The following is a 22,073-nucleotide window of genomic DNA, read 5'->3' as shown; positions in this document are numbered from 1 at the left end:
GTCCTCTCTTCTATAACATTAGACTACTGTTCTGGTCCTCTTTCTATAACATTATACTACTGTACTGTCCCTCCCTTCTATAACATTAGACTACTGTACTGGTCCTCTCTTCTATAACATTAGACTACTGTCCTGGTCCTCTCTTCTATAACATTAGACTACTGTTCTGGTCCTCTCTTCTATAACATTAGACTACTGTACTGTCCCTCCCTTCTATAACATTAGACTACTGTTCTGGTCCTCTCTTCTATAACATTAGACTACTGTTCTGGTCCTCTCTTCTATAACATTAGACTACTGTTCTGGTCCTCTCTTCTATAACATTAGACTACTGTTCTGGTCCTCTCTTCTATAACATTAGACTACTGTTCTGGTCCTCTCTTCTATAACATCAGGCTACTGTTCTGGTCCTCTCTTCTATAACATTAGACTACTGTTCTGTCCCTCCCTTCTATAACATTAGACTACTGTTCTGTCCCTCTCTTCTATAACATTAGACTACTGTTCTGGTCCTCTCTTCTATAACATTAGACTACTGTTCTGGTCCTCTCTTCTATAACATTAGACTACTGTTCTGGTCCTCTCTTCTATAACATTAGACTACTGTTCTGTCCCTCTCTTCTATAACATTAGACTACTGTTCTGTCCCTCTCTTCTATAACATTAGACTACTGTTCTGGTCCTCTCTTCTATAACATTAGACTACTGTTCTGGTCCTCTCTTCTATAACATTAGACTACTGTTCTGGTCCTCTCTTCTATAACATTAGACTACTGTTCTGTCCCTCTCTTCTATAACATTAGACTACTGTTCTGTCCCTCTCTTCTATAACATTAGACTACTGTTCTGGTCCTCTCTTCTATAACATTAGACTACTGTACTGGTCCTCTCTTCTATAACATTAGACTACTGTTCTGGTCCTCTCTTCTATAACATTAGACTACTGTTCTGGTCCTCTATTCTAGAACATTAGACTACTGTTCTGGTCCTCTCTTCTATAACATTAGACTACTGTACTGTCCCTCCCTCCTATAACATTTGACTACTGTTCTGGTCCTCTCTTCTATTCACAGCTTTTCTCTTATTGAATTAAACTCCGACATTGTCAAATAAAATAAAATCACATTTTATTGTCCTTCATTGCCCTTTTTGTCTCAGTGGATCGACGTTAACTTTTTCTGCCCAAGATCCCAAAGGCATTTGGTAATTGGCGTTTATTTGGCGCACTTCAGTTAGACCCGAAAGCTTAGGCTTAGGCTACGCACTGACACCATATACAAATGCTGAAAAAAACCCTCAATGTAGCCTGTAGAAATGAATTGCAAAAGAATGACACATTTATGTATATTAACCCATTGTTTTATCTTTATTCAACTGCCAACCACTTGCCCTTCATCCACACAATATTTCATGACCCTAAACCTGCCCGCCTCACAGATATAACCCGCTGGGACTGCGGCTTTTGAGTCAACCTGAGCATCACTTGTGTGCGTGTGCGCGTGTGTGTGCGTGCGTGTGTGTGTGTGTGTGTGCCACGTGCATGTGTGTGTGCGTGAGATTCATTAGTCCAATCCTTTGAAGTACCAGAACCCTTCTCACCCTGCGTACAGAGCTAAGGGTTTTGGGAAGTTTAGATCGTGGATGGTTACACCATGACTCACTGTAACCTCTACAGCTCTCCCATTGTAGCACATGTTACTGCAATCCATTATGCTTCGATTAATCTGATCTGAATACGGATGCTGCTGACCTTTCTATGAGCTCTCACTAGAGGTCATAATCTTGAATTAAGGACGCACATTTGCGTACAATTGTTTTGTTACATAGGTACTGTAGTCCGGTCAGATTATTATCTAAAGGATTTTGGGTAACACTATCACAAATTTAATAATAACTTATTAGTGAACGATTTATAAACTATTAATAACTAAACATTCCGTTATTTGTAAACATTATACACATTTATAAGCATATACTGTGTAGGCCGTAAGTATTATAAGTCTTACAATTCAAAAGCATGTATAACATTTGAATATACAAGCATTTAAGGGCATAATAGCTTGTTCATTAAAGCTAATAAAGTTAGTGCCTTTGGTGTATTATAGAATAGAATCAGTATTAGAGGGCTAAGGGACAAGCAAGACAGACAGCGAGACAGAGAGTAGTGGAGAAATGAATGCCTCATATGCACTCAACAGTCCAATCTCAGACTGGCTCTATAATGAATGACATGATGATGTCGTACACACTCAATACTCGAAGAGACACTCAATTTGGCGTAAGTTACACATATAGCAATACATAATGGCAGCTCATTTTGAGTATTTGGGCCTAGGCTATGTTAACTGTGACAGCCACAATTAGAGGTGGGCCTTCCCTGGTTTAAGGTCAGATCCGCAGGACTACAATACGTTTGACCAATCTAGGGTTGTTGTGCATATGGGTACATAATACCGCGTTGGACTCAAATGGAGTGAGTGTGTACAGAGCAAAAGAAAGAGTAATGGGAGGGGTAGAGAGAGACAAAAGACGGAGATATCTCTAGGCAGCCGCGGCTATAACCCCAGCTGAAAAGGAGAAAATCCGGCTCCTAGATGCGCCGTTAGCAACAATAGCAATCTACAGAGCTAAACGCAATCTGCAAACAAAAGCAACACAAAGTCTAGACCAATAGAACATGTGCTGCCCTTGCGTTTCGCACACAAGCTAACATTCACACCGACGCCTACGCGGTCACACACTCTTAACTGTACCTTTTTGACGTCTCTGACCAGGTGGTGCAGTGTGTTGGATGGTCCATGCCTCTGACAAAACAAACACAAGCACAGTTCAGTCCGTGAGTCACGCCCTGACCTGCAGCAAGTTGCAGAGCTACGACAAACGGTTCATTTGAATCAGGTACCACGCTGTAGGTATAGTATTATGTTGTTGTTCATAATGAACACGTGTGAAGGACGTCACATCGTCTTATGTAGCTGCTATAAAGGCTTCAGGAATGCATACCTTACAGAGGAACACCAGTGTTACCCAACAATGTTATGGCTGTTTGATACATTCCATATGACATGGAGTCAGTCAGAGGTCAGAGTTCAGAGCTGTCAGCCATGGGGGAGCTGTAGTGAAGTACCGTGTTGTAGAGCTCCTCCAGTCTGGAGAGGGTGAGGAAGCGATGCATGCTCACTCCGTTCTCGATCAGCAGCTTGACGAAGTCCACTCTGTCCAGCACCAGGGCATCCAGCATAGACTGCTCCAGAGAACCCACCTACCATACAAACAGGGAAGGCACAGTCAGTCAACTCAGGCTTAACCATCAAGAAACAGCATATGGATGGATACGGCATAGATTTCACACTTTCACTTGGACAGGGCCGTCTGTAGTCTATACTGTAAACAAGGGAGTGAGAAGTGATAGGCTGGGTCTTACAGGCCACTGCTGTCCGTAGATGAAGATCTGGCTGCGGGCAATGTCCACTCGGTTCCAGGCCAGGGCCAGGCTGAGCTGGTCAGGAGCCGATGCGTTGGCACCTAGGAGGAGGAACAGAGGGGACAATAAACCATGTTCGAGAGCATCAATTTTGCTCAGTCGATCAACAAATAATAACGAATAGTTATTTGGGGTGCATGGTGATTTGTCGATCATTCCGTCAGCAGTCGCCGACTGCAATCTCAAATCACTTCTTCTGCTAGCTTTGGAAGGTTGTATTTACTTTTTCCTCTGTGGGTGGGCAGAACATCACTGTTTAGCAAGCAACAAAGGAGATTGCTGTATTTGTGCGGTTCTTAAATGAAAGTCCAAGGCAGTTGTTCTTGGCCTCCGACACCTACCTCTTGCTTTCTTTTTGAGAAAGGATATTTGTCAAGCTGTCGGTGACAGCTACACACCTTTTATGATGACTGACGGCTCTACTCAGCAGAGATATTTCACAGGCTTAATAATGGGAGCTTTTGCCGAGCTTGGTAATGAGATGCAGAGTGGTGTAATAGGAGTTTAATAGAGAAGTCGGTATTAAAAGGGACTGCTCCCGTTTATCACTGGTTTTAAATAACACTTCGCTCTCCACAGCTCTGTAGTCGGTGGAGTTTATGGACCTTATCCCGCATCAATTACCCTCTCTCTCACTCTCTTTTTCTCTGTCTCTCTTTGTCTCTCTCTCTCGATCTCTCCCTATTTATTTCAGTGTGTCTTTCTCTCACTCTACCTCTTTCTCTCTGAAAACACACAGTTTGCATAATAAAGTCTGCACTCTATACTGGCCATGCTTGTGACAGTCCATCATGCCAGATACAGAGATCAATCACAGAAATAGAGAGGGAGATGGACAGAGAGATATGAATAGGAGGAGATGAGATGCAAAAAATAATGAGTGTGGGGGAGAAGGATGCGTAGAGAGTGTAAACATGCTAGAAACACGCATCCCCTAGACATGCTGCCAAACATGAATTATGAAGGCCCTCAGATACAGCGTTCCACTAAGAAGGAACTCAGAGTGAGTCAATCACCTGGTATAGATTTGAAAACAGGCCCAAAGGATCTGCTCCGAAGGCCTCGGAACCAGCAGTGTTGGAACCTACGCTCCTGATCAATACCATGCACTAAACAACAAGTCGAAACTATGGATTACGAGAGTGATGGAGGGAGGGATAGAGCAATGAAACAGGGGAGGAGGAGAGGGAGAGTCTTAACTGTGCTCAATTGGAGGATTGTGTTTTATAACCTTCTGAAGCCCACTGTCTGACATAAGGAGCCTCTTTAAATATTAGCTATGTGTCAATTACCTTTTAGCAGAGCAGTGAGAATGGCCAGGTCAATGTCCTGGTGTCCCTCAGACCCCATCCGAAAAACGGTTATCTGAAACATACAGAGAGAGAAAAGAAAGAAAGAATAAGGAAGAGAGAGAGGGAGACATTTACATAATCTGTATGTGATCTATACATCATTACTCACTGGGAATTTCTTTCTTTCTTGCTTTGTGAATAAATAAATGAATGAAATGTTTTTTACTGATAGAGATGATTAACACCGTGAGTAAACCAGTCACATCATAGCTCAGCGCTTTTGATACATGTGATTAGAATCAGCTGTACAGAGCTGCTGTCTGAAGCTCCGAGCAGAGGAAACTGCAATATACTGTATAATATATTCTCCCTAGTTGACACACTTTGGAAACGGAAACGAAAACTGTGAAGTAGCTCGTATGCAGTGTGGTCCCAGTAGAAAAGAAGGGAAGAGATAGAATAGAGAGAGAGAGAGACCGAGAGGGAGAGAGAGAGAGAGAAGGAGAGAGAGCGAAGGAGAGAGAGAGAGATAGAGCGAAGGGGAGAGAGAGAGAGAGAGAGAGAGAGAGAGAGAGAGAGAGAGAGAGAGAGAGAGAGAGAGAGAGAGAGAGAGAGAGAGAGAGGGAGCGAAGGAGAGAGAGAGAGAGAGAGAGAAGGAGAGAGAGAGAGAAGGAGAGAGAGAGAGCGAAGGAGAGAGAGCGAAGGAGAGAGAGAGAGAGAGCGAAGGAGAGAGAGCGAAGGAGAGAGAGAGAGAGAGCGAGAGAGAGAGTGAGAGCGAAGGGGAGAGAGCGCGAAGGAAAGAGAGAGAGAGATATCTAGAGTGACTGGAGACCCTTCGATGGAGTATGGTACAGTAAGCAAGTGATAAAAAAGAAGGAAGGGGTATAGAGCGAAACAGAGGGAGAGAGGGGGTAAGATAGCGGGAAGGATGAAGGAAGGGAAAGCAGGGGGAGGGTAAAAGAGAGGGAATGCGGCAGTTCTCCAAGATTTTGTCGCATGACGGCATGTGTGTGAAGGGCACCTTGCAGCTCCACGTATGAGCTGCGTGTTCGGAACGCTGGAGCGTGCTGAGGATCCCAGCCACAGGGTCATGAATCTATTCCTGTAATCCCTCCCTCCCTCCATCCTCCTCCCTCCTCCCACCATCACATCTCCAAACCCACCTTCCCTTCTAAATGGCTAAATTTGGTGGTGCACCTTGATTTCAGCTGTCTTTAACTCCTACCTCCCCTCAGGCTATGAATCAATAGAGTAGCTCTCTCCTTCTCTCTCTTTCCCTTTTTCTAAAAGCCCTTCAGACACCAAAGGGGAGAGAGAATTTGTTTGTACGCTTGCTTGTTCATAATTTTTCCGCTATGACACACATTGCCCCCTTGGAATGGGGTCCTGCAGAGAGAGAAATGAGCGTATGTATGTGTAAGAGCTACCTCCAGTACTGTGTGTCTCTATGAGCATGTGTATGAGCATTCCTGATTGTGTTTAACGTGTGAACAATGAAAGTAACAAAGTGTGTTGTCATACGCACATCCTTAGAAAAATAGGTGCTAGGCTAATAAAGAATACTTGTGAAGAACAGGAAGGCTCTCACACTGTTTCTTCTCCAAATGACTTACTTTATTGACACCGTTTTGATCTGAACCGGCTCTTCATCAAATCAAACAGAATGAGTGCTCATCTCCCAAAATATACCCAATCCACCTCACATGATGAATAATGTAAGTATCTGCATACGTACACTACCGTTCAAAAGTTTGGGGTCACTTAGAAACGTCCTAGTTTTCCATGAAAACATACATGAAATGAGTTGCAAAATGAATAGGAAATATAGTCAAGACTTTGACAAGGTTATAAATAATGATTTTTAATTTAAATAATAATTGTGTTCTTCAAACTTTGCTTTCGTCAAAGAATCCTCCATTTGCAGCAACTACAGCCTTGCAGACCTTTGGCATTCTAGTTGTCAATTTGTTGAGGTAATCTGAAGAGATTTCACCCCATGCTTCCTGAAGCACCTCCCACAAGTTGGATTGGCTTGAAGGGCACTTATTACTTACCATACGGTAAAGCTGCTCCCACAACAGCTCAATAGGGTTGAGATCCGGTGACTGTGCTGGCCACTCCATTATAGACAGAATACCAGCTGACTGCTTCTTCCCTAAATAGTTCTTGCATAGTTTGGCGCTGTGCTTTGGGTCATTGTCCTGTTGTAGGAAATTGGCTCCAATTATTCGCCGTCCACAGAGTATGGCAGGGCGTTGCAAAATGGAGTGATAGCCTTCCTTCTTCAAGATCCCTTTTAACCTGTACAAATCTCCCACTTTACCACCACCAAAGCACCCCCAGACCATCACACTGCCTCCACCATGCTTGACAGATGGCGTCAAGCACTCATCCAGCATCTTTTCATTTTTTTTGCGTCTCACGAATGTTCTTCTTTGTGACCTCAAACTTAGATTAGTCTGTCCATAACACTTTTTTACAATCTTCCTCTGTCCAGTGTCTGTATTATTTTGCCCATCTTAATCTTTTCTTTGTATTGGCCAGTCTGAGATATGGCTTTTTCTTTGCAACTCTGCCTAGAAGGCCAGCATCCCAGTCACCTCTTCACTGTTGACGTTGAGACTGGTGTTTTGCGAGTACTATTTACTGAAGCTGCCAGTTGAGGACTTGTGAGGCATCTGTTTCTCAAACTAGCCACTCTAATGTACTTGTCCTCTTGCTCTGTTGTGCCCCGGGGCCCCCCACTCATCTTTCTATTCTGGTTAGAAGCATTTTGCGCTGTTCTGTGAAGGGAGTAGTACACAGTGTTGTACGAGATCTTCAGTTTCTTGGCAATTTCTCCCATGGAATAGCCTTTATTTCTCAGAACAAGAATAGACTGACGAGTCTCAGAAGAAAGGTCTTTGATTCTGGCCATTTTGAGCCTGTAATCAAACCCACAAATGCTGATGCTCCAGATACTCAACTAGTCTAAAAAAGGCCAGTTTTCTTGGTTCTTTAATCAGGACAACAGTTTTCAGCTGTGCTAACATAATTGCAAAAAGGTTTTCTAATGATCAATTAGCCATTTAAAATGATTAATTTGGATTAGCTAATGCAACGTGCCATTGGAACACAGGAGGGATGGTTGCTCTACGCCTATGTAGATATTCCATAAAAAAATATGCCGTTTCCAGCTACAATAGTCATTTACAACATTAATAATGTCTACACTGTATTTCTGATCAATTTGATGTTATTTTAATGGACCAAAAAATTGCTTTTCTTTTAAAAACAAGGAAACGTCTAAGTGACCCCACTGTGTGTGTGTGTGTGTGTGTGTGTGTGTGTGTGTGTGTGTGTGTGTGTGTGTGTGTGTGTGTGTGTGTGTGTGTGTGTGTGTGTGTGTGTGTGTGTGTGTGTAAGAGTAATTGAAAGGCCTCCCTCCGGGTGAAATTGGAGAGTAAATGGGATGTGATGGTTTCGATCCGTCTTCATTGCCTGTTTGAGGACAGGGTAATTATTGTGTGTTCACGTAGGTGTGCATGTTGTCTGTATGTATGTGTGTGTGTTCACGTGGGTGTTCATGTTGGTGTGCGTGTGTGTGCGTGCGTGCGTGCGTGCGTGTGTGCGTGCGTGTGTGTTAGAAAGAGAGAGATAGAGAAGGCCAGTGTGTGGTCAGGGATAGATTACTTAAGTGAGGGTTACATGACCTGGTGTGTGTTCCTGTGGTAGCTTTAGGACTGTCTGTGTGTGTGACCATAATGCCACACACTTAGTGCACAAATCACACCGGTACACTTGAACTAAAACAGCCCTAATCCTCACTTGATCTACACAGGCGGGAACTCACTGACAAGAACACACAGATGAGTAAGTGTGTGTGTGTGCATGCATGCCTGTTAGTGTGTGAACCCACCACAGGAGGTTGGTGGCACCTTAATTAGGGAGGACGGGTTCTTGGCAATGGCTGGAGCGGAATGGTATCAAATTCCATTTGCTCCGTTCCGGCCAATATTGAGCCGTCCTCCCCTCAGCAGCCTCCAGTGGAACCCACCAGATCACTGCTTCCTATATGTGAATGACAGTAACGATGACTGATGGAGCAGGGATGATTATTATGTGCAGCTTAAGCTACTCTGCGTGGCCTCCACCCTCGTCAACTTCTCTTTTCCTTTCCTCTCCTCTTCCTCCTACTCCTACCGATCCTCCTCCTCCTCCACCCACCATAGCCCCAAGGTGACCCTCTGCGGAGCCATGTGCTAGGGAGGGAGCACCATGTTGCCACAGCTAGTGTTAGTCAATGGTAGGTGTATCATTTGATCACAAGAGGCTTAGTTTTTTGTCATTTTGCAGGGGTAAGAAATACACCCATGTTCTTCTCCATTTGTATCCTACAGGGAAATGTTTTCTTGAGTGCTTACTGTTGGTATAACATGTCTATCTATAAATACACTCCTACATATTTATATGGACAATGAAGCAAAAACTTTTAATTTGGATCTATACTCCAGCATTTTTTATCTGTGGCCAAATATATTGGCATCGTTTCACTTTTCTTAAATAATTCCCTATTTATTCACACCCCTTGACTTATTCCTCATTTGTGACCCTTTTCAGGAAACTAGACGTACTGTGGGTCACTACTTCACAGGAGAGCCGTTTGAACGTAAACCTTTTTTTAACAATTTTTTTGGGCAGAAATGCTTTCTCGAACATGTGAACTTTCATGTGCCTTAATAACAAACTTGTATGCCATCTGTAAATACGAATAAAATTGTTAAATTACGAGCCTAGTTGGTTTAGCCACAGAAAAAGCGAGCAACCTTCCCGCTAGCCATGTTTGGCTGAGATAATGAGTGGGCTGGACATGCCGAGAGATGAGTTTGGATTGGTCTGCCATATAGCACGCTTCTGTCTATTAGAGCTGGTCAGTATCCTGTCTAACGTGGCTTTTTTTATGTATCGCATAGTAAAACTGCATAAGTGTTGCCGTCTCCTTTCTGGAGGACAGAGTTCAGTGGAATTCGAGTATGATAGCTAAGGAGATGGAGAAAACACCTGTCTCCAGATTACTTCTTCAAAGTAAGGGCAACCATGGCATCCGTGACAGGAGACGCGTGCATCTATGATGTATACGGGTAAGAAAGTGGTTTCATTTCAAGTTAAAGTGTATTGTTAGCTAGCTAACGTTAGCTGGCTGGCTCGATGTTGGTTAGCTACCTACAGATTCATGCAGGGTAGTAACGTCATGAGTTGTGATTATGGTTCATTGTTTAGCTAGCTAGCTACATGTCTTAACAAAACACTCCACTATGTAGCCATTTCAGGTGCGTTCGTAAATTCAGTCTGGCCATCTACTCCGATTTCAGAGCACTCTCATCTGAGTTTGCCAGAGTGCAGAATAACTGATGAATTTACGAACACTCAACAGCAGTTGAATATGGCTGTGTCAGTAAACGTCGGCATAAAAGCTTAATTAAATTGTTGCAAGCAGCAGTTACAGACACCAACGCTCTGGATAACATGAAGACAACCTAACCAGCTCTGCTCGGCCGAGTAAAACGGTCAGAGTTTGGGTTGGGGCTAAAGCTTAAGAGGGTGTGAACGATGCTGAATGGGTGTAAACAAAGAAGAGCTCTCCAGTAGGTACCAAAATATTCAAAGGCCATTTTCTCAAAGTGAGGTTACAAGTTTATCAACTTTCAAAGCAGAATTACTTTCCCATTTTTGTCAAATGCAGTATATTACATACCATTTTGTAGCTGTGTTTCTGCTTTCATCCAACGTAAAAAACACAATTTCAAATTTTGCTACTTAACACTGAATCAAGGTGGTTTGTCACATTTTGTTGTGTTACTGTCTGACTTCTAAATGTGTTAATTTCAGATGTTGTGTCACTTGCCTACACACAATACCCCACAATGTCAAAGTGGAATTATGTTTTTACAAATGAATAAAAAATGTAAAGCTGAAATGGCTTGAGTCAATAATTATTCAGCCCCTTTGTCATGGTAAGCCTCAATCAGTTCAGGAGTAAAAATGTGATAAAAAGAAATAGAATAGAGCTAAGTACAGGCAAAATCCTAACGGTAAACCTGGTTCAGTCTGCTTTCCAACAGATACTGGGAGACAAATTCACCTTTCAGCAGGACAATAATGTCACGTTCTGACCTTAGTTCTTTTGTATTTTCTTTGTTTTAGTATGGTCAGGGCGTGAGTTGTGTGGGTTATCTATGTTTTGTGTTTCTATGTTGGGTTTTTCGTTTGGCCTGATATGGTTCTCAATCAGAGGCAGGTGTTAGTCATTGTCTCTGATTGGGAACCATATTTAGGGAGCCTGTTTTCTGTTGTGTTTTGTGGGTGTTTGTCTTCCGTGTCTGTGTGTTCCACACGGAACTGTTTCGGTTTTCGTTCGTTCAGTTTATTGTTTTTGTATTTCAGTGTTCAGTTTGTTCCATTAAATATTCATTATGAACACTTACCACACTGCGCTTTAGTCCTCCTCTCTTTCTCCCAAAGAAGATCGTTACAAATAAACTAAAACACAAGGCCAAATATACACTGGAGTTGCTTACCAAGACATTCAATATTCCTCAGTTGCCTTGTTACATTTTGACTGAAATCGGATTGAAAATCTACGGCAAGACTTGAAAATGGCTGTCTAGCAATGATCAACAACCAACTTGACGGAGCTTTTAAAAATAATATTGTGCAAATATTGTACAATCCAGGCATGCAAAGTTCATAGAGACTTACCCAGAAAGAATGACAGCTGTAATCACTGCCAAAGGTGATTCTAACATGTATCGATTCAGGGGTGTGAATACTTAAAGAAATTAGACATTTCTGTATTTCATTCTCAATAAATGTTTTAAAATGTCGAATACTTTTCACTTTGCCATTATGGTGGGAATGGGAATGTGTGGGAATTATATCTTTTTTCATACATTTTGAATTCAAGCTGTAACACAGCAAAATGTGGAATGTATAAAATGTAGTCAAAAGTTTAGTGTTCATTACACATTCCTTACACATGACCCGCTATGGAGATGGCTACTATTAGGAATCTTCATCGAAACACTGACTACACGAAAGAGCACCGCACCTGCTGTGTGAAACCGCGCAGATTTGAATGTCATGGTGACATATAGGCTACAAGTCCAAAGGATTGGATTCTCAGTCATATTCCATCATCCAAACACATTAGTCCCACGTCATCAGAAATCTAACGACATTGCCTTGGTCTAAACTTTATCTAGCTGTATCTACTCAACACCACACTGCTGTGCTTGGCATTAGCATTAGCCAAACTAGACCAAGGTGGCAGCACAAACCAACCAATCTTCCTCAGTATGTATGATCCATCCCATAGAGGACGTACTGTACTGTAGTAAAGTAGTGGTAGATAGTGGTGGCAGTAGTTGAGGAAGAGATGTACTCTTTTGCCTATCAGATATTCTTGGTTCCACAGTACTCCCTGACGAAGGCCATGCAGCCGAAACGCGTCGGTTTTTAAACAACTTTGTTTCTATTGAACATGCCATACTAATAAAGGCATTTTAATTAATTATATGAAGAGTGCCTTGGTCCTCCTTTCTTTTTGATTACTGGAGACACCTTTTGCTTGCAAAGTGTAGTGCAATAGCAACTGTAAATGGGTAAATTGTTACACCCCACAGTTAGCCAAGTTAGTTAGCTAGCTAGCTAAAATTGTTTGCAGTTATTTCACTTAGCAACTGCCCCTACACTGTTTTGCTAGCTACCATAATGTTATTGTGTAAAAAAAACATGTCCCCGATTTGACTTGTGTCTCCAGTTGTGTTCATACTTTAACGATTGTGATGAAATCCACTTTCCAAGCGTCTTGTGCAACTGAGTATTGAATGTGTGTATTATAAACGAAGTGTGTATTTTAAAACCTTTATATAACAGAGTGTGCATTTACATATTGAGGCCGACTTTCCATGCAAATTACATTATGCATGTGCTTGTGTAACCAACTGTTAAATTAGAATATTGTAAAGCAAAGGCATGTGTTTGTTTGGTGCATGCAGGCTAATGGAGGCTCAGGTGTTTAATGAGTACAGACACAGTGAGTGTTATTTTCATCTCAGGCACAGTATGTATGACGATAATATCTCATGGTTTGGAATGGACACAGCAGTGTGTGTGTGTGTGTGTGTGTGTGTGTGTGTGTGTGTGTGTGTGTGTGTGTGTGTGTGTGTGTGTGTGTGTGTGTGTGTGTGTGTGTGTGTGTGTGTGTGTGTGTGTGTGTGTGTGTGTGTGACTAATACCGTCTGTCTGGAACTCAAAACTCACTGATTGCCATGTGATTACCTTCATTATCCACTTACCATAGTGCTTGTTTCGTGCCCTGTGAAATGTGACTTTGTGCCAGGCATAGTGCAGTGATAATATGTATCATTGTGTTTGTAGTGGGACAGTGTACTACACATTGAGGATGATCACTATAATAAGCATGCAGCTTCTCTCTGCAAGAAACACTGATCTGAAGAGACCTTGTCACCACCTGAGCTAGGGAAGGTTAATTAGGGAAGATTAATTATGTGAGTGACAGTTCACTAAACACAGCTTGTGGGGTATGTTTCAAATGGATATGACAGATGGACAGGAGAGATAGCAGCCTAAAGCCAAACCAGTTGGTCCTGGACGACATCAGAGAGCCTTTAAATCCACAGCCCTGTCACAGCCCCAATTCCCTAGATACAGGTGTAAGCAATATGTCCGAAATTCCACTAGCCTATTAGACGTGGAGGTGGAGCTGCTATAATATCGCTTAAACCTATCACATCCTCTCAGATCTCCACTAGTGTCTAGGGGGTAAGGGCTAAAGGGGTTGTTTCTGGACAGGGCCACAGTCTCATTATTCCCAAATCTTCTCTTTTTTGTCTTTTGACATCTATGTTTTTCTCCCTAATCCCCATCACACTGGTGCTTGAGACTTTGTACAGTTGATCAGGGCTCTCCAACCCTGTTCCTGGAGAGCTACCATCCTGTAGGTTTTCACTCCTACTCTAATCTAGCACACCTGATTCTATTAATTAGCTGGTTGATAAACTGAGTCAGATTAGTTACAACTGGGTTTGGAGAGAAAACCCTGCAGGTGGGTAGCTCTCCAGAAACAGGGTTGTAAAGCCCTGCAGTAGAGGCATGGGGAGTTGGGGTTGGGGATGTTTCCAAGGTGATGAGTGAGCGAGCCTGAACACTCACCAGCTCCTTCTTCTTCATGCATTCCATGAGGATGATGAAGAGGTGCTGGGCCTGGGTCCGGCTGTACGTGAAGGTCTTCTGGATGGTCACCAGCAACTGGTCCCTCAGAGACTCATTTATGATCCTGGTAAAAATGAGGGAAAAGGAGAAAGAGGAGAGGGAAAGAGGGAGGAAGAGCGGAAGGGAGAAAGGAGAGATGATGAATTGTGGCAGAGAAGGGTAAAAGAGACCTGGACGAGAAACGTACATTTAAGTTGAAGTATTAAAGGCACACCTCAGGATTTTGGCAATGATGCCCTTTATCTACTTACCCAGAGTTAGATGAACTAGTGGATACCATTTTTATGTTTCTGTGTCCAGTATGAAGGACGGTGTAGGTAGTTGCGCTAACTGCAGCCATTGAGCTAACGCTAGTTAGCAATGGCTCGCAACACTACCTCTAACTTCCTTCATACTGGACACAGACATAAAATTGGTATCCACGAGTTCATAAAGGGCCTCATTGCCAAATTATCCATTTAACGTTTATCCTATTTGGGGCACACTACTAATGCACCTTAATGCACCCGCAATACTGTAGCAAATCTGTGTATGTGATATGTGACACGTACCCTCCCTCCTCAGAGTACTTGTGTCCAAATGCCAGGATGTCCGAAGCACGCCCGCTCCCATCACACACCACCACGGGCACAGGTGGAGTGTCCCTTAGGTACTCTAACACGATGGAGATCACATTAGGACCCCCCTCCACTATCAGAGCCACCACTGGCACTCCCTGACCAATACCTACAGAGAGAGAAAGGGAGGACGGGGGAAGGGTACAAAAGAGAAAGAGTGAGAGAGGTTGTGGTGGAAGAATGAAGGACAATGGGACAAGAAAGAAATCAGAAAACAGAAAAAAGGTGCAAACAAAAAGCACTCATTAAATCCCACAGGAGTACCCTGACAGACAGCCATGAGGGAGGTGTGACTGACAAAATGTCAATGGGGGCCGTGTTGCATGCCACGATTCAACAAGTGCCCCGACATCTCACCTCTCAACTAAAATAGAAATGCTGTTTAAAGACAAATTTGTGCCACAAATCCGGCAGCAGTATCCAGAGAGAGTTTCCTATTTCTATGGGTATTTCTGAGCATTTAGCGGAAGCACAGAGCCGCGCTTGAGCCGCATAGAAGCCCTGGAGCGAGTACCCTCCTGCTGCACAGTGGGACGGCCTCTAAATGGCTAATCAGAAGCTATTAAAGGGATATTTCGGGATTTTGGCAATGAAGTCCTAACTAGTGTTAGCGCTAGCTTAGCGCAAAGACAGTCTCCTGAGCTAAGCTAGTTAGCTTTGGCGAGAGAAACTACCTCCACCTTCCTTCATTCTGGACGCAGAGACATACAAATAGTATCCGGGAGTTGATCTGACTCCGGGGAAGTAGATAAAGGGTTTCATTGCCAAAATCCTGAACTATCCCTTTAAGACTCATTAGAGGTAATTAACAGGTGGGTTCTGGAGCTTACACAGGCTGGGAGAACAGGCTTGGAAAGAGAAAGGATGCACATAAGCCCTACAGTACCAAACCCCCACAAGGACGCCCAGTTCTCTCTGAGCTTCTCTCTCTCTCTCTCTCTCTCTCTGTCACACTCTCTGTCTCTCATTTAGCTGCCACCAGTCAGTTTTTTCACTCAAATTCAAAAGCCATGTCCCTGCTGGATCCTCCCTCCCATCCTTGCCCGCATAATTTCACTGTGGATAGGTGGGCCACTGACTCAGGGCCCGCTCACCCATGTGCCATCATTGTGTCTCGCTACAGGCAAAGTTACATAAAGAGGGACCTATTTTAGGGCCGAGCATACTTCAAAGTTAAGAACATCACCACACTGTACATCAGGCGCAGGAGAACGAGTAGGCTCGTCTATTCATAACGGTTTTAATTGACTTCTTCTCTTACTCTTTACCTCTTCATGTGTCATGAGCAAGCGATGGTGGCTACTGCGGTTTGAGGGACACCACTCGCACCTGAAGGGATTAGGCTTCGATTGACAAGACACCAGATGAGGAAGGGAGAGCGCAGCTGGTTCGTTGCTAATTGGCTAGAGAGAGAGCGGTGCCTGCATACACCACAACACATCACACCACTCAAACGCTGGATGAAAGAGCAGGTACAGACTGCACTGTCTTACAGTATGTCTCCTACTAAAGCTAGTTCATATGTCTGAGGGTTAGAGCAAGGTGTTGGCAACAAGGTGCTGGGTGGTGGGTTTCGATTCCCACTTGGGCCACATCTACAGAATATTTGTTTAAGTGTCAATGCTAGCAGTTCTGCAAGTGGCTTTGAATAAAAGCGTTCTGATAAATGACCATGCTATATTGTTATTATATGAATATCTATGGTCTCTCAGGTAGAGTAGGGACATCAGTATTCCTTCTTAACTTACATCACAGAGCCATTTAGAAACAGATGAACAGTTATCTTTGTGCTCTTTGTTGGGTAGGATAGAAGAGCTGTGAAAAGAGCTCTCCAAAATGGAAAAAATTGAAAATAGTTTCTAAAAAAGACAACTAATCTCTCATAGTTGTGTGGGGAGATGGACTCCATTTTTTGGAGGAGATTACTCTGGAGTCTATGGAGTAGAACGTTGGGCTTTGCGAGACAAGTCATTCGTTTTGTCAGCACACACTGTGTCAGTAGCTCCTCTGATAATGTTTCCACAACAGCTAACAGTCATGTTGCTGAAATGAAATCAGGGCATTTACAAACCCAATGTCAAACAGATTCTTTAACAGATACAATTACCCCCATCCCTAACATGTTCACTACCATCCCGTTTGTATAAGAGACATCAATTTGGAGTTTTCTGTGTTAGATTAGTGGATGCTTTACTTGTGCTAGGAGCTGGTAACTGGAGCAGATCAATCCCTTTCTCTCTTTGAATGCTCTCGCTCCATCTCTCTTTCTATCTCTGCTGGCAGCTCCACACACCCAACCGCCCCTCTGTATCTACTTTCTTCTCATAACCCCCTCACTCTTTTTTTTCTCTCTTTCTCTCTTTCTCTCCCTCTTTGACGTCCATGGCCCCTGCTCAAAAATATTAAGAGAAAGAAAGAGAGCGGCAGCACAGAAGAAGGGAGGAGGAGACAAAAAGGGCGGTTAGCGCGAGCCTCACCATCCCCCAACATCTATCTTTAGACCGGGAGGGAGGGAGGGAGGGGTTGTGAGGGGAACACATGTGACACGCTTAAAAGGACCTCATTATGGAGCCATTGACTCACACCCAGAGAAACATTAGCATGGCTTGAGGAGGTTTCTCTATGTGGGTCGTTTTCACACGTCTAGGCCTACCCTCATCATCCCGACTGCACTTGCTAGCACCTATTTCTCCAGAGAGGACTGGCAAATTGGAGCCGTGAAAGTATTAAGATGTGAAATGTAGAGAAGAGAAGGTTAGAGATGGACATAAAGGTCCGGGTTCTACAGAGCTGCTGCTCCATTTCCGTTGGTTATGTCTCCGTCATGCTTTGACTTGTCTGTTCTCTTCTGGATATAATCCATCCAATTATATTTCAGCTGTGCTGCGTCGTGGAAGGATTTGTGACCCAAAACGAGTCATGCTCACTAAGACCAAGAGAATTAAGTTAGGTTGTGGGACATTACCTTTTCAGAGGGATAGCATGGAAAGACAGGTGAGAGTGTAAAATGGAAATGGAACAGATTTGAACCCATGCCAGCACAGGTATGACTGTGTGCTGGAGGTGGCGGCACTAACCGCTAGACCACCGGATTGTGGGACATTGTTTACTGCAGGGGAAGGCCTACTCAACTACTATTTGAGAAGATCCGGTCATACTAATGACCTAGGTGGGAAAGGTTGGATTTTGTCAAACCCCCAAATTGAATAAAATTTATTTTACTGTACAGTCGTGGCCAAAAGTTGAGAATGACACAAATATTAATTTTCACAAAGTCTGCTGCCTCAGTTTGTATGATGGCAATTTGCATATACTCCAGAATGTTATGAAGAGTGATCAGATGAATTGCGAATGAACTGAATCCCCCAAAAACATTTCCACTGCATTTCAGTCATTGTTCTGCCTCTGTCAACCATGATTACCTGCAAGGAAACACGTGCCGTCATCATTGCTTTGCACAAAAAGGGCTTCACAGGCAAGGATATTGCTGCCAGTAAGATTGCACCTAATCAACCATTTATTGGATCATCACGAACTTCAAGGAGAGCGGTTCAATTGTTGTGAAGAAGGCTTCAGGTTGCCCAAGAAAGTCCAGCAAACGCCAGGACAGTCTCCTAAAGTTGATTCGGCTGCGGTATTGGGGCCCAACCAACACAGAGCTTGCTCAGGAATGGCAGCAAACAGGTGTGAGTGCATCTGCACGCACAGTGAGGTGAAGACTTTTGGAGGATGGCCTGGTGTCAAGAAGGGCAGCAAAGAAGCCACTTCTCTCCAGGAAAAACATCGGGGACAGACTGATATTCTGCAAAAGATACAGGGACTGGACTGCTGAGGACTGGGGTAAAGTCATTTTCTCTGATGAATTCCCTTTCCGATTATTTGGGGCATACGGAAAAAAGCTTGTCCTGAGAAGACAAGGTGAGCTCTACCATCAGTCCTGTGTCATGCCAACAGTAAAGCATCCTGAGACCATTCATGTGTGGGGTTGCTTCTCACAGGATGTGGCCCAGAAGTTATTTGACAGCATGCCAGGGCGGATTGCAGTGGTCTTGAAAAAGAAGGGTCAACACTGCAAATATTGACTCTTTGCATCAACTTCATGTAATTGTCAATAAAAGCCTTTGACATTTATGAAATGCTTGTAATTATACTTCAGTATTCCATAGTAACATCTGCCAAAAATATCTAAAGACACTGAGGCAGCAGACTTTGTGAAAATTAGTATTTGTGTCATTCTCAAAACTTTTGGCCAGGACTGTATATGGCCATTTTACAACACCAGTTGTCACAAAGTGCTATACAGATATCCAGCCTTAAACCCTACCTAGCAACTCATGCGACCCCAAACTGTTCAACCTGTTCACACCCCTCTTGATGGCAGAGAGAAAATGTTGCCATTTTAAAGCTTATTTCCTGCAAAACACATTTTGCCATGTGTTATGTGTGTTCATATGAAACCAGAATGACTCAACAAAATAAATGGGGGCCCCCTGGGGTCGGGGCCCCTGGGTCCGTACTCTGGTATGATAACTACAAGATTTAGATAGCTGGTTAGCCTAACTTACCTATCTAGCTAACATGGGCTAGTAGTTGATCAACTGGACATTTCAGGTTATAAATAGCTCTCTAAGGTCTGTCAGTGAATGACATAAAAAGAGGAAAACTGCACATGCACTACATAATTTCGAAATTGCACCTTGTGTATTCTATTGTTACAACTCTCAATAAATTGAAAGCCCCTATACAAAAAACAACAACTTTATTATTATTAATTTTTTTTTAAAGTCAGGACCCACGGTCTGTATTGAAACTGTTCTGGGTCCGGATCCTGACAGAGTCCCGTCTGTTTACTATGTCTGTTCTACTGGGAAATGACACATGTAACCCCCTGGTTTTGGTCAGTGTACATGGTGACAGAGACACTCCTGATTCCGTGGATCACCTGTCCCTGGTATGATTCCTTTTCCCTGGCTTCCCTGTTGATTTTCTCAGAGATGACAGTACTGACAGTGAGCCATCTCTCTCTCTCTTCACACCGTTAGCCATCTGCTTATAGTCACACCTCAGTCGCCGCTTTAACAGGCACTGCACTTCCACCATGACAGATGAAAGGTGATGGGTATTTCACTCACCTCTTCCTAACCCGTGGTCTCAAATACAATTATCTACCTGGCCAGTGTGTATGTTTTTGTTCCAGCCCAGCATTAGCATACCACATTCAACTAATAAAGAAAGGTGTCTATTGAAGATCATGATTGGTTGATTAGTTGAATTGGTTGTGTTAGTGCTGGGTTAGAGCATACCTGCATATCCAGGCCCTCCAGGAATTGAGTTTGAGTCCACTGTCCGAACCACTCCAATCATCTCTTCATCTACGGCCCCTCTCTTCTAAAAACTCATTATCAGTCCTGTGGGTCTCAGGTGAGGTTAGGGCTTCATAGCATCTGATTAGAATCCATTTTCAGTAGGGGCCAGTTCTCATCCTTTACATATTACTGTGAATAAAAACGGTGTGACTTTGAGGAACAGATCCCCCCCCTACACACACCTTAGTGCTGGTGAGGGAGTAAGTGAAGGATACATGAAGAGAAAAGCACACAGCATGACAAATGTCTCTCCTCTCTCCATCCTCTTGTATATTCTCATCCTCCTATTCAGAAGAGTACTCTCAAAGTAATCACCTCGCCTCGCTTTCCACTTCCTCTCTCATTCCCTTTCTCTCTCTGAGACTAGTGCATGATTGCAAATAACAGAGAACTGTGGCCTTCACCAGAGACTGGAGAGTTGTGCTTCCATCTGCAGTCTCACTCTATTATCTGGCTGGTTATGTGGAGAGACGGGAGTCAGACGGGAGTCTAGTGTGAACAGAGACAACACTGTTCTTCAAGGCTTCCTGTAGTCGTCTGGCCTTGGACAAATAGGAACAAGGCTATGTGAGGATGAGTTGTTTAAAGGAGGACAATGGGAGATGACAAGCGCATAAATAAGGGATGATGAGTGGACTAGAGGACAGGGGGATGGATGACAATGGCTAGATGATGTAGCAGCTATTCCTATGGTCATACGAACCAAATCAAATAAATGTTTATTGGTTGTGTACAAACATGTTGCTGATGTTAACACAGCAGCAAAATGCTTATATTTCTAGATCCACATACAAAACCTAACAATACAAAACAATACACACAAATCCCCAAAATGTATATAATTGTGTGTATAGACAGTTGGGACAGCATAGGAATAGAAACGGTGAGTACAGCAGTAGTTATATAGGATGAGCCTTGACTAGAATACAGTATATACATATGAAATGGATAAAACAGTATGTAAACATTATTAAGTGATCAGAGTACCGGGTGGTAGCTGGCTAGTAACAGTGACTAAGGTTCAGGGCAGGGTACTGGGCGGAGGCCGGCTAGTGGTGAGTGTTTAATCTGATGATGTGGAGATAGAAGCTGTATCTCAGTCTCTCGGGTCCCAGCTTTGATGTACCTGTACAGTCTCCACCTTCTAGATGGTAGCGGGGTGAACACGCCGTGACTCGGGTGGCTGAGGTCCTTGATGATATTTTTGGCCTTCCTGTGACACTGGGTGCTGTAGATGTCCTGGAGGGCAGGCTGTGTGCCACCGGTGATGTGTTGGGCTGATCGCATCACCCTCTGGAGAGCCCTGCGGTTGCGGACAGTGCATATGCCATACCAGGCGGTGATACAGCCCGACAGGATGCTCTCAATGGTGCATCTATAGAAGGGTCTTATGGGACAAGCCACATTTCTTCAGCCTCCTTCACCATACTGTCTGTGTGAATGGACCATTTCTGGTTGTCAATGATGTGCACGGCAAGGATCTCCCTGTATGTTGTCTCATCGTTGTTGGTAATCAGGCCTACCACTGTTGTGTCATCAGCAAACTTGATGATTGAGTTGGAGACGTGAGTGGCCACGCAGTCATGTGTGAACAGGGAGGGGGCTGAGAACGCACCCTTGTGGGGTCCCCGTGTTGAGGATCAGTGTGGCGGAGGTGTTGTTTCCTACCGTCACCACCTGGGGTCGGCCCGTCGGGAAGTCCAGGACCCAGTTGCACAGGGCGGGGTTCAGACCCAGGGCCTCGAGTGATGAGCACTATGGTGTTGAAGGCTGAGGGATCTCTCTTACCTAGTATGTTTTGTAACACAATGTTGAAAACAATAATCCATACTTTATCAGTAAGAATGACCAAGGAGCACATGCTGTAAGAAGACAAGAGGAAGAAGGGAAGAAGGACAACAGCTAAGGAGATGGGAGGATACATGTTGACCCGGAGCAGTTGTTTTTAGAGGAAGCTGGTCAGGGATATTTGCATCTCCTGCTGCTGCCAGACAGTGTCAGGAGGAGAGAAGCATGTACCGTACCTAATCTGGAATGTGAA

The 22,073-nt window shown here is 43.7% G+C and overlaps 1 protein-coding gene across 1 annotated transcript in view; it reads right to left on the bottom strand.

The window, feature by feature from the left end:
• Window positions 1-22,073, bottom strand: part of trpm3 (transient receptor potential cation channel, subfamily M, member 3) — a 211,401-nt gene that overhangs the window by 70,944 nt on the left and 118,384 nt on the right. Inside the window, exons 7-12 of the mRNA XM_039012744.1 lie at window positions 14,601-14,775; window positions 13,990-14,113; window positions 4,777-4,849; window positions 3,425-3,525; window positions 3,128-3,262; window positions 2,754-2,804 (exon numbers count right to left, since the gene is read on the bottom strand). Of these exons, the coding sequence (XP_038868672.1) occupies window positions 2,754-2,804; window positions 3,128-3,262; window positions 3,425-3,525; window positions 4,777-4,849; window positions 13,990-14,113; window positions 14,601-14,775 (659 nt within the window). The remainder of the gene's footprint in view (window positions 1-2,753; window positions 2,805-3,127; window positions 3,263-3,424; window positions 3,526-4,776; window positions 4,850-13,989; window positions 14,114-14,600; window positions 14,776-22,073) is intronic.

This window comes from Salvelinus namaycush, chromosome 18 (genome assembly GCF_016432855.1).
Source record: "Salvelinus namaycush isolate Seneca chromosome 18, SaNama_1.0, whole genome shotgun sequence".
Lineage (NCBI taxonomy): Eukaryota > Metazoa > Chordata > Actinopteri > Salmoniformes > Salmonidae > Salvelinus > Salvelinus namaycush.
Note: the sequence above shows the minus strand (reverse complement) of the source record. Positions and strands in the feature narration are given on the sequence as shown.